We start from the raw sequence: 12,189 nt of genomic DNA on the forward strand, positions 1-12,189 counted from the left end.
GGGGTGGTGCCGAACCAGGGGATATCCTGTGAGGGGCGTGGTAGGGAGTATTCTAGGAACTCTGTGGGGCGGGGCCGGGGCCCTACTCCATGTCCAGGGGTCTGCTTCGCCCTCAGCATTGCAGTTGCTGGGCTTAGGCGGTTGCAGACCTGCGGGCGCTCCACGCCTCTGTCTGCAGTCCCGCAGCCGTAGCTGGTGCCCATCTCCCTGGAGGGACCTCCACAGCCTGCTCCTCAATGCCTTTGCTCCTCGCTTCTCTGCGGAGCCTGTACCTCTGCTGCCGCCGGGCTGCTTCTGCCCGTGAGGCTGCCAGTGGCTGTGCGCAGGCTCTCAGGCCCTCTGCTTTTGTCCCAGCCCCGCGGCTCTGCTGTGCAGCCTAAGTGCCCCTCGTTAGCAGGCAGCCTGGCCTAGTCCTGTCCCCCCCCCCCCCCCGAGTGTTTGTGGTCAGGTACGCTGTGGCCAGAACAGGGGAGGGTCACTGGGTCCTGGGGTAAACCAGGTGTGGACAGGGGACAGGCCCTCTTGAGCCCTCCCTCCTGCCAGCACACCCAGGGGAGTGACCCGCAGGTCTGTGAGCTTCGCTGTCCTTGTTGGCAAGTGCACTCCCTCTTCCCCATGACCTTTTCCCTCCCCGTGGTCCCGGCCCTCCCACCCTCCCACCCTCCCTGCCTGCTCCTCTCTCGGCCTGTGTGCCCAAGGTTGTCGCTTCAGTGCCACTACCTAGATGCCCTTGCACACCTCCCAGAACAGAGTTCGGATGCAGAGTTGAGGGTGCTGAAGGAGGAAGGCGCAGTGTAGCTCAGTGCGTTCGGGTGGGCGTCAGGCAGTTGGTGCGTGCACCTGTGAGTCAGGTGTTGATGTGCCCCTCCAGGCTGTGGGTTTTGAAGCAATTGGTAACACAGATCACTGGGGACACTTTAACATTTGTTAAAGCATATTAAGTGGAATGCCTTCCATGGCCTGATGGGGGGTGCCACCTCAGCTTTTTTGCTTGGGGTCGCTTTGCCCCATGGGTTCCTGCTGGTTACCTGTGGGAGCAGGAGTTGGCGGGCCAGGGTTGTTAGGGATGATGGTGTTGCCCCTGAGAGGAGGAGGAGGAATGGAGGGTGCGTGACGGTGGGGACGGGACGACAGACCTCGCAGATTGCCGGGGAGTGAGTGGCCTGGCAAGAGGGGGATCCTGGGCTTGGCGGTGGGGGCGGGAGGACAGGCGTCCCCGGGTCGCCGCTCTTCTCCTTGGCTCCCTGCACCCGTCCCACCCAGTGACTGACCACACACCTCCTGCTGCCCTAGGCACTGCCGCCTGTGGAAGCTGAGGCAGGAAGAACCGGTGGTGGGGGGGTGGGGGGGAGTAGTCAGAACTGGCCAGGTTGTGATGTGGCCGGTGGGGCTGTGGTCTCCTGGGGTCCTGCGCATCTCTCCTCAGACCTAGGGCTTAGGGCCACACCCCACTCCTGCCTCCAATAGGGGCATAGGCCAGGCTGGGGAGGGAGGAGGCCAGAGTCCCACGTCCCTCGTGGGCATGGAGGGGTGGGGTGGAGCTGTAGAGAGGGGGAAGACATGACTGGAACTCTCTGGGCTCTGGGTTTTGGGTTTGTGGTTCAGCCCCGAAGTACCTGGCTTCGGGCAGCCACAGCCAGGGGGTCTGGAGACCAGATCCATCCCAGCTACCTTTAAGTGTGTGACTCCTTCCCCTTAGAAACAAACAAAGGATGCACTTTGCACTGAAGAGTTTGCTGCAGGAGACACAGAACAACTTGAAGATATTTAAGGTAAGAGCCACTCCGTTTTCTGGTTTCAGGTGAACCCACTGTGCACTGTTCTCGGGACAGGTTTGGGTGACTGTGCAGACCGGGTCTGGGCTGTCGGAGGCACAGCTCTGCAGTCTGGTGCCCTGTGGGGTCCTTGAGCCCCTGCTGTCCGCACAGTCGCCCAGTCCCAGACCCTCCATCTCTATCCATCCTTTTCTGAGCCCCATTCCACGAGCACAGTGTGTGACCCTGGGCAGTCTGGCCCTGAGGTGTGTGCCCTGGAAGCATCCATGGGGAAGACCACGGGGCTGAGTGGGGAGCAGGAGTGGGACCCAGCTGACCGCCCAGGTCACAGTATCTGTGAGGGAAGCCGAACATTGAGAGCCTCCCTGCGCCTTCTCTCCTGGTTAATTTGGGAGCTCTTTGTTGCAAAGCTAATTGTCCAGGTCCTGCAGTTCTGACTGTCCTGTACCTCACTGTGCGGGATGAGGGGATCTTGGCCACTCAGTGTAACCACCTTCAGGTTCTTGTTGCCCCCTAGGCTGGCTCTGGCCTGGGTCACTAAGGCTCCCTACTCCCCTGGCCTGCTGGTGTCCGAGGGGAGGAGGAAATGGGTCAGGCAGAGGTGGGGACAAGAAGCGGAGGGAAAAGGAGGCTGTGCAGGGGTGGGTGTTGGCAGAGGAGAGGCCTGGGTAAGGGAGGTGAGGGCGAGGTTGGGGGTAGGGCCAGCCCGATCAGAAGTTGGGGGTTACGCCCATGTTGGAAACGTGGTGGCCTTGTTGCCATGCGGGTCCTGGTTCTAGTTCTGCCTTCTGGAACCATCCAGAAGGTGTGTGGGTGCCAGCGTGGGACGGGGATCCATCACTGGCGCTGGATGTGCAGGAGGAGTACAGGCCGAAAAATCACGAGGAGGTTAGGATTGGAAGAGTCACAGATCAGGAGGCAGGTTCCGTTAGGGACCAAACGAGTGTCCCGCAGAAGGGGGTGCCTGCAGCTGCAGCGGTCCTTGAAGAAGAGTGAGATTAAGCCAGCCCGGCTGCGTGGGGATAGACGCAGACCAGGGCAGGCATCTTTCTGCAGGCCCTTTGAGATGTCCGGGTCAGGGCCCCCCCGGCACCTTAGCGCGTCAGGCCTCGCAGGCATTGTTGGCATCCAGCAAATTGTTCCCCTTCACCCCTGCCAGCAGACCTCGAAGTTCCCTGAGGATCTCTAAGAACCTCTAAGGCATGATCTGTGCCCCTCGTGGACCGCTCTGCGGCCTTTAGACCACTGTGTCATCAGGAGACAGGGGTCAGGGTGGCCTCCTGACTCCTTGCGCTTTGTTTGGATGCAGGGACTGGTGAGCTGCAGGCCCTGTCTTCCTCCAGCTACCCACTGGACGCCCCTCAGAAGTGGGCGGATGAGGCCTGTTTCTGACCTGGCTCCTTGGCTCTGGCTCAGAAACTCTGTTTTCCTGGCTGCTGGCTCAAATAGTTGACCTTATTCTCTGGCTGTCTTTACTTTCTCAAGTCTAGAAAAGGGAAACATTTCAAAAGCAGTTTTTTAAAACCATTTTAAGAACTTAAAACACTTGATATCTAACATCTGAAGATAGATTCCCTTCCTCCGGGATCTCTGAAGTCTGAGGCGTGGCTGGCCTTTTGTCCTGAAGGGACCCTTCTCTAACCCTCTGTCAGGCCCACACATAGGGTTGCCGGAGTCCAGGAGGCTGGTTTTCTGTTGAAATCAGCATGGAAAAGTCCAGAGGCTTAGTGGATAGTTTCAGAAGAGATAGTGAGAAATGTGACATGGAATGGCTTTTTAAAAAGTTTACTTGTTATACAGGTTTCATGTATTTCATGTATACAGATTTAGGAACATAGTGACAGTTCTCCCCCTACCTTTCTCCTGCCTGCATTCCAACCTTTCCTCTTCCCTCCCTTTCACATTCCCACTCTTAATTTTTTACAAAGATCTATTTTCAGTTTACTTAATGATCATATAGTTAACCCTACACTAAGTAAAAGAGTTCAGCAAATAATGTGAAGAAGAAAAAAACTTCCTCAAAGGGCTATAAACAGTCATCGAATCTCAAAATGTCTATTTCACTCCCATACATTACATTTCAGGCACTCTACTAGTTACCTTCATCAGGGAAAACATACAATATCTGTCTTTTGGGACTGGCTTATTTCACTAAGTATAATGGTTTCCAGTTGTGTCCATCTTGTTGGCAAAAGACAGGATTGATTTCTTTTTTCTTTTTTTTAAAGCTGAGTATTACTCTGTAGTGTATATATACCATAATTTTTTTGTTCAGTCAATAGTTGATGGACATCTGGGTTGATTCCATATGTTAGCTGTTGTGAATTGTGCTGCAGTGAACATGGGAGTACAGATAACTCATATGCTGATTTCTTTTGGTTTGGGTAAATTCAAGGAGTGGGGTGGCTAAATCACATGGTAGGTCTATATTCAGATTTCTGAGGTATCTCCATACTGTCTTCCACAGTGGCTGTACCAGTTTACTTTCCCAGCAGTGGATTAGGGTACCTCTTTCCCCACATCCTTGTCAGGGTTTGTTTGTTGATTTTTGTATGATAGCTATTCTAACTGAAGTGAGGTGGAACCTCACTATGGTTTTTTTTTTTTTTTTTTTTTTTTTTTTTTTTTTTTTGACAGGCAGAGTGGACAGTGAGAGAGAGAGACAGAAAGGTCTTCCTTTGCCGTTGGTTCACCCTCCAATGGCCGCCGCGGCCGGCGCGCTGCGCTGATCCGACGCCAGGAGCCAGGTGCTTTTCCTGGTCTTCCATGGGGTGCAGGGCCCAAGCACCTGGGCCATCCTCCACTGCACTCCCTGGCCACAGCAGAGAGCTGGCCTGGAAGAGGGGCAACCGGGACAGAATCCGGCGCCCCGACCGGGACTAGAACCTGGTGTGCCGGCGCCGCTAGGCGGAGGATTAGCTTAGTGAGCTGTGGCGCCGGCCCTCACTATGGTTTTGATTTGCATTTCCCTGATGGCTAGTGATGCTGAGCATTTTCTCAAGTGTCTGTTGGCCATTTGAATTTCCTCTCATGAAAAATGCCTGTTCAAATCCTTTGCCCATTTCTTAACTGGATTGTTTGTTTTGTTGTTGTTGCATTTCTTGAGCTCTTTATTGATTCTGGATATTAACCCTTTATCTGTGTAGCTTGCAAACATTTTCTCCCATTCTGTTGGTTGCCTCTTCACTTTGCTGAGTGCTTCTTTTGCAGTGCAGAAGCTTCTCAGCTTGATGCAATCCCATTTGTCCATTTTGGCTTTGATTGCCTGTGCCTCTGGGGTCTTTTCCGAGAAGTCTTTGCCTATGCCAATGTCTTGCAGAGTTTCCCCAACATTCTCTAGTAATTTGATGGTATCAGGTCGTAGATTTAGGTCTTTGATCCATTTTGAGTGGATTTTTGTGTAAGGTGTGAGTCTAGTTTCATACTTCTGCATGTGAAGAACCAGTTTCCCCAGTACCATTTGTTACAGAGACTGTCCTGGCTGCAGGGATTGATTTTAGCTCCTTTGTAAAGATAAGTTGGTTGTAGATGCATGGATTGATTTCTGGAGTTTCTGTTCTGTTCCATTGGTATACAAGTCTGTTTTTGTGCCAGTACCAGGCTGTTTTGATTATAACTGCCCTGTAATATGTCTTGAAATCAGGTATTGTGATGCCTCCAGCTTTGTTTTTGTTGTTTAAGATTGCTTTAGCTATTTGGGGTCTCTTGTGTTTCCATATGAATTTTAGCCTCATATTTTTCTAGATTGCTTTTGGTAGTATGGACATTTTGATGATGTTGATTCTTCCAAACCATGAACATGGAAGATTTTTCCATTTTTTAAATGTCGTCTTCTATTTCTTTCTGTAGTGTTTTTCAATTTTCATTGTAGAGATCTTTGACATCCTTGGTTAAATTTATTCCAGGGTATTTAGTTCTTTTTGGAGCTATTGTGAATCGGACTAATCTTAAGAGTTCTTTCTCAGCATGACACTGCTGTGTATACAAAGGCTATTGATTTTTTTGTTTCGATTTTATATTATGCCACTTTACCAAACTCTGAGTGTGGAATGGCTATTTAAAATAACAGGACAGCAACACCTGTGCAGCCCTCACCAGTGACTGTGGTTTGGACACTTAAGCCTCCACTCTGCTTTCTGGGTTTGGCATTCAAACACCACAAGGTAGAAAACTCTGAAATTCCAAGTGTGCAGAAGCTGCCTGGGTTGTGGTCTGTGCTCCACACTGCACTGCGGTGATGAGAGGTGTGGTGGGGACTCGGGGTGGGTGAGCACTTGTCCTGGAGCCTATGGTCTGCCATCTGGGACCGATGTGAGGCCCTGCGGTGAGGAGTCCCCCCAAGCTGGCCCCAGGCCTAGAAGGGACCAGGTTCACCTCCACACAGGCAGCTCTCTGTCCTAGCCCCCCGCTCGTCTCCTGCCAGTGTGGCCAGCTGCGGTCTCAGGGTGGCTCAAGAGCAAGAGTCTCCTTCCCTGTGTCAAGTTTAGCTTAACACATCCACACCCTCTGACTGCTGTTGAGGCCAGGAGCTCAGGGCAGCTTTGTGGGTTGTGTTTTTCATTATTTATTTATTTAAAAGGCAGCGTTTTAGAGAGGCAGAGGCAGAGAGACAAAGAGGTCTTCCATCTGCTGGTTCATGCCCCAAATGGTCACAATGGCTGAGCTGATCCGAAGTCAGGAGCTTCTTCCGGGTCTCCCATGTGGGTGCAAGACTTCGGCCATCTTCTACTGCTTTCCCAGGACATAGCAGAGAGCTAGATTGGCAGTGGAGCAGCTGGGACTCAAACCAGTGTCCTGGGCCAGCGCCGCGGCTCACTAGGCTAATCCTCTGCCTGCGGCGCCGGCACCCCAAGTTCTAGTCCTGGTTGGGGCGCCGGATTCTGTCCCGGTTGCCCTTCTTCCAGGCCAGCTCTCTGCTGTGGCCCGGGAGTGCAGTGGAGGATGGCCCAAGTCCTTGGGCCCTGCACCCGCATGGGAGACCAGGAGAAGCACCTGGCTCCTGGCTTCAGATTGGCGCAGCGCACTGGCCGCAACGTGCCGGCCGTAGCGGCCACTTGGAGGGTGAACCAACGGAAAAAGGAAGACCTCTCTCTCTCTCTCTCTCTCTCTCACTCTCACTCTCTCTCACTGTCTAATGCTGCCTGTCAAAAAAAAAAAAAAAAAAGATAAAAAAATTAAAACAGCCGGTGTCCATATGGGATGCTGGCACTGCAGGCGGTAGCTTTACCTGCTGCACCACAGCACTGGCCCCAGCTCCATGGTTTTGGCCTGGTGCCCTTCTCTAGGCTGTATCTCAGCTGAAGGCATGGCCAGGGCTAGCGGCCTCAGTCCCACCTGTGAGACCCTCCCTGAGGCTGTGACCCCAGGAGAGACAGAAGCCATGGCACCTTAACTGAGACCCGCTGTTGGTGATGCTGGGCAGGCTCCTCCCGAGAGGGCCCCAGGGTGTGTTGGGACCTTGGGGCCATCCTGGAGAGGCTCCTCATGCTCCAGGCTTGGCCGCTGACTGGGCCTCTCCCCAGACCCCACCCAGGCCCAGGGAAGCCTGAGCGTTAGGCCTGCTGCGTGGTGATGTCCCACGTGCCCTGCAGTGTATGCGTGTGAGTGCAGTGTATGCGTGTGAGTGCAGTGTATGCGTGTGAGTGGCAGTGTCCTGCTGGCTCGCTCAAAGCAGGCGGAGCCATCTGGAACTTACCCATTTCTGCCACCCTTAAGTCTGCCCACTGTGGGCCAGAGCCCAGCAGCTCCAGCACCCAAGTACCTGAGCTGGTGCCGTTGTGAGCGTGTTGTTTGTGCCAAGGTTTGCATGGCTTTCCATGTGCCGGCAAGGGTTGTCTGAGTGTGGCTCTCAGGCCGGGGCTAGTCTTCAGTTGTGCAAACATTTTTTCCTCTCCCCTGTTGGTGGGCCCTGCCTCTTGGGGTACGGGTGGTGTGTGTGGGTGGGCCATCCTGGGCCGGATGGGCGGTCCCCGCCAGCTATGGAGCCACGATCCCCTCTCTAACCCTCTCTCCCCGCCGGCAGAATGGTGAGCTCATCTATGGTTGCAGCGACGCCCGCAGCCCCGTGGCCGACTGGAGCGAGCTCGCCCACCACCTGAAGCCCTTCTTCTTCCCTTCCAACGGCCTGGCGGCCGGGCCGCACTGCACGAGGGCCGTGATCCGGGAGCTGGTGCACGTCATCACGAGGGTGCTGCTGAGCAGCACCGACAAGGGCCGGGCGGGTGCGCTGCGGCCCGGGCCCCAGGGCCCACGGGTCTGCGAGGCCAGCCCGTTCGGCAGGAGCCTGCGCCACCAAGGTAGGGCCTGGCCTCCTGGACGGGCAGGGCGCGGTGGGGCTGTGGGGTTCTTTTGGCCACGTGGGCAGCAGGGGTGGAGCTGCCTGGTCTGTTGGAGCCATTGGAGCTGTGCCTTCCTGCAGGGCACCCAGTGGAAACCGCCTTTTCTCTCCTCTTATGGTTTGCTGAGTACCTGCGGCGTGGGGTTTGCCAGGGACCGTGCCCTCAGGTTTCTGTGTGCTCTCCGCATCGGCGGCGTTTGCACCTGTTACCTGGTCCTCTGGCAACCCCGGTGCAGGTGCCCCTTTACCTGCTTCATAGAGAGCACTGGGTACAGGGGCTCTTTAGGCCTGGGGCCCAGCACTGTCGGGCTGTGGGCTTGGCCACCTTCCCTGCAGACTGGATGGGGCTGCCTGTCCTGAATCTTAGGAGCCGGGGTCCCTCCTGTCTGAAGAGCACAGAGACTCCTGAGGAAGTGTGAAGGCAGAGCCGTGCTGCTGGGCCCTGGCCCTGCCTCCTGCACTGCCCACTGCCCCCTGCCCCATGCCAGCTTTTCTCTTACCACGCGTGAATTTTATGAAAGTAAACCCAATCGCTTTGGGAAAGTGTGAAAATGAAGCGCACAGTGTGGGCACACGGGCTGTTAAGGAAGCACAGGATGTGGCTAGGTGGCCACAGGTTGCTGAGAAAGACGGTTCTCTCTCCAAAGTGCAGAGGCGGGGAAGCTTTTTCCCACCAGGGGCCACTCGGGTATTCATAACATCATTCACGGCCGCACAGAATTATCAGTTCAACAATTAGCCTGACATAGACTTACTGAACTTTGAGTGCCACTTGTGGTTGCCTTGGCAGGGCCAGACCAAGTGGTTTCTTGGATTTTATATGGCCCATGGGCTGGACATTCCTCACGCCTGCTCCAAACTTCAACCATGAAGTGACTTGGGGTGAATTTAAAGGATGCTCTGAAGAGGAGAGGGACGTGGGAGAGGGTGGTCCTGACGCCAGGTGCTTGGGTTTGCAGCCGTCTACTGGTGTGGGCCCCAGGTGTCTGCCTCAGCACCAGGTGGGGCGCAGTCCTCGCCCGTGGTGATGCCGGCCCCCAGCCCCGAGGGAGCCCCCTGGCCTGCGCCAGCCTGCATCTGCCTTCAGGTCTTCATCCTCTGATAACAAACCTGCTCTCGTTTTCCCCTGATGTTCTCGGTAGGAAAAAACACCCCAGAGCGCTCGGGGTTACCGAAGGGCTGTCTTCTGTACAAAACCCTCCAGGTGCAGATGTTGGACCTGCTGGACATCGAAGGCCTCTACCCTCTGTACAAGCGGGTTGAGCGGTACCTGGAGGAGTTTCCTGAGGAGAGGTGAGGCCAGCCCGGGAGCCGTGACGGGGGCCCTGCCGGCCAGCTCCCTCTACCTGCTGAGGAGCCAGGGCCTGGCTTGGGGCTTGCCCTCACTGAGGGGAACAGGATCAGCACGAAGCGGGTTGTCCCTTGGGCATTTCTGAGCCTGCCTGTTCACAAATCCGAGTCAGGGCTGAGCCTGCAGAGGGCAGTGGCGCTCCACGGGCTGAGCTCTGCTCCTGTGTCCCCCACGCGGCAGCATCCCGGGAACTGGTTCCTGGGCCTGTGCTGGGGCCCCGCAATCCCAGTGTCTGGGGTCAGATCCACTGCCTGGCTTCACTCCCATCTCTGCCCACGTGACTCCATTTGCCACGAACAGGAGAGGGCTCCCCGCAGGGTTCCCTGGCTCTGGGCTTGCTGCTTCTGTGTGGGCCCTTAATGTCCAGGAATCCAGTTTAATATGCGGAAGCAGTGTCTCTCTGGTGCCCTTAGAAATGAAGTGTGTGACCCTGAACCTTGCTGTGGGGTGTCGGGCATGTTAGCGATTGGAGGAACAATTTCCAGGCCACTTGGTCACGTTTTCTGTGCTTTCTTCTTCAGAAAAACGTTACAAATAGATGGGCCTTACGATGAAGCGTTTTACCAGAAGCTGTTTGACCTCTCCACGGAGGACGACGGGACGGTGGCCTTCGCGTTGACAAAGGTGGGCAGGCCTGTCCGAACCCTGCCTGTGCTCCTACCCTGAGGGTCACGGCTCAGAAGCCGGGAGTGTGGAAGAGCGACCGCAGCGCCCCCAGATGGGCCGGGCCAGGGGATGGTAGTGCCGGGCTTCCAAGGAGGATTTCCTTGGGTTCCCTGGGGCCCGGGGCCCGCCCCTTCTGAGCTGAGGACCAGAACAGAGCCACAGAGTGGCCTGGGAGCATGTGCCTGGAAGGAGCCTGGTCCTTCACTTCCCGGGACTGTGGAATTCAGGGAGGTAAGGGCCCTGTGCACTGGGTAGGACAGAACTGCCTCTTTATTTTCACTGGCCTCTACTTGAAAGTTAACATTTCCTTCCATTACCAGTGTGCTCAGGACCCCGTGCGGTTGGCAAGACGCAGAATCTTCCACCCCACGCTGCAGCTACAGGCATCTCCGACATGGTCGTGTCTGTCACTGCCTCGTACGCATATTACTGTGCTCTTCGTCTGCTTTTAAAAATGTCGTATTTTACATCTTCACTCTATATTTTGTTAAAAATTATTTTATTTTATTTATTTTTTAAAGATTTATTTATTTACTTGAGAGGCATAATTGCAGATGAGAGAGGTCTTCCATCTGCTGGTTCATTCCCCAAATGGTTGCAACAGCTGGAGCTGCACCGATCTGAAGCTAGGAGCTTCTTCCAGGGCCCAAGCACTTGGGCCATCCCCACTGCTTTCCCAGGCCGTAAGCAGAGAGCTGCATTGGAAGTGGAGCAGCTGGGACTTGAACTGGCACTGCAGGCATATGTTTAACCTATTATGTCATAGCACTAGCCCCCAAAATATTTTACTTTATTTGAATGTCAGAGAGAAACAGAGTGAGAATGTGTTCTTCAGTCCACTGGTTCACTTCTCAAATGCGTGTAACAGCCAGGGCTGGGCCAGGATGAGGTCAGGAACTCAATCTTGGTCTCCACGTGGGTGAGGGGCCCAAGTACTTATTATTTTAGATTTATTTATTTGAAAGGAAGAACCACACAGGGAGAGACAGAGAGATCTTCCGTCTGCTGGTTCACTCCCCAAAATGACCACAATGGCCAGGGCTGGGCCAGCCCGAAGTCAGGAGTCCAGAACTCCCAGTTCTCCCACATGGGTGCAGAGGTCTAAGTACCATCTTCTACTGTTTTCCCAGACTCATGAGTAGGGAGCTGGATCAGAAGTGGTACAGCCAGGACTGGAACCAGCAGTATGGGGTGTTATTATTGCTGGTGGCAGCCTGACCCACTGTGCCACAACACTGGCCCTGACCCCAGTACTTGAACTATCACCTGCTGCCTCCTGGAGTGTGCATTATCAGGAAGCTGGAGTTGGAAGCAGAACTGGGCTTAGACCCAGGCACTCTGATAGTGGATATCAAGGCTCCGGGCCTCTGGCATGTCAGCGCCTGTGCCCGGGGCCCATCCCTATATTTTATGTTTTATGCATTTAAAACTTACTCTGAAAGGGGTGTGTTGGCTCTGTGAGGCTGCCAAACATCTGAGGAGACTAGAACTGTGAAGAAATGCAGCTTTTTAAAAAAATTTTATTTAAGGTAGAGAAATTTTATGCATTTCATATACACAGATTCTTCTCGTTCTACCATCCCCTCCCACCCGCACTCCCACCCTTCTTCCCATTCCCTCTCCTGTGCCCACTCTTAATTTTTACAAAGATCTATTTTCAGTTTCCTTATACTCCTAGGATTAACCCTACAGTAAGTAAAGAGTTCAACAAGTAGTGCAAGGTGAAAAAAAAAACCACTGTTCTCAACAGTGGAGACAAGGGCTGTGGAAACCCTCGAAGGCACACGGTGCCGTCCCTTCTCCCGTGCACGGGCTTGGCCGCCTGTGCCGTGACGGGTCTGGTGAAAGACGTCTTTGGCTGAAGATGCAGCTGGGAGAGTTTTTCAAGGAGAAGGGGGAGGAGGAGGAGCCGGGACTGAAGATGCGCTGTAGGCGCTATGTGAACTCTGCCGCCCCGGGCTGGGTCAGCTCAGTGAGGAGGTGGATAGCAAAGCCGTGCGAGGCTGCCGTGGGTCCTGCAGCTTGGTGCGCCGACCAGAGACACACACCGGCTTTGCCGG

The 12,189-nt window shown here is 54.6% G+C and overlaps 1 protein-coding gene across 8 annotated transcripts in view; it reads left to right on the top strand.

Moving 5' to 3' along the window:
* The window catches only part of IPPK (inositol-pentakisphosphate 2-kinase), a 95,311-nt gene that overhangs the window by 62,602 nt on the left and 20,520 nt on the right, over nucleotides 1-12,189 (top strand). For 4 of the 8 annotated variants that reach the window (XR_016236481.1, XM_089336235.1, XM_089336239.1 and 1 more), the window contains exons 8-11: nucleotides 1,700-1,772; nucleotides 7,798-8,071; nucleotides 9,255-9,405; nucleotides 9,985-10,087. Coding sequence is in view for 5 of the 8 variants with exons in the window: in XM_089336235.1 (XP_089192361.1) it covers nucleotides 1,700-1,772; nucleotides 7,798-8,071; nucleotides 9,255-9,405; nucleotides 9,985-10,087 (601 nt within the window). In the remaining 3 variants the exon portion in view is untranslated. Of the gene's footprint in view, nucleotides 1-1,699; nucleotides 1,773-7,797; nucleotides 8,072-9,254; nucleotides 9,406-9,984; nucleotides 10,088-10,449; nucleotides 10,601-12,189 lie in introns of those variants that run through there. The other 4 variants (XR_016236482.1, XR_016236483.1, XM_089336236.1 and 1 more) reach the window with 3 other exon arrangements.

This window comes from Oryctolagus cuniculus, chromosome 1 (genome assembly GCF_051225735.1).
Source record: "Oryctolagus cuniculus isolate XC-2025 breed Fujian yellow rabbit chromosome 1, ASM5122573v1, whole genome shotgun sequence".
In the NCBI taxonomy this organism is placed as follows: domain Eukaryota; kingdom Metazoa; phylum Chordata; class Mammalia; order Lagomorpha; family Leporidae; genus Oryctolagus; species Oryctolagus cuniculus.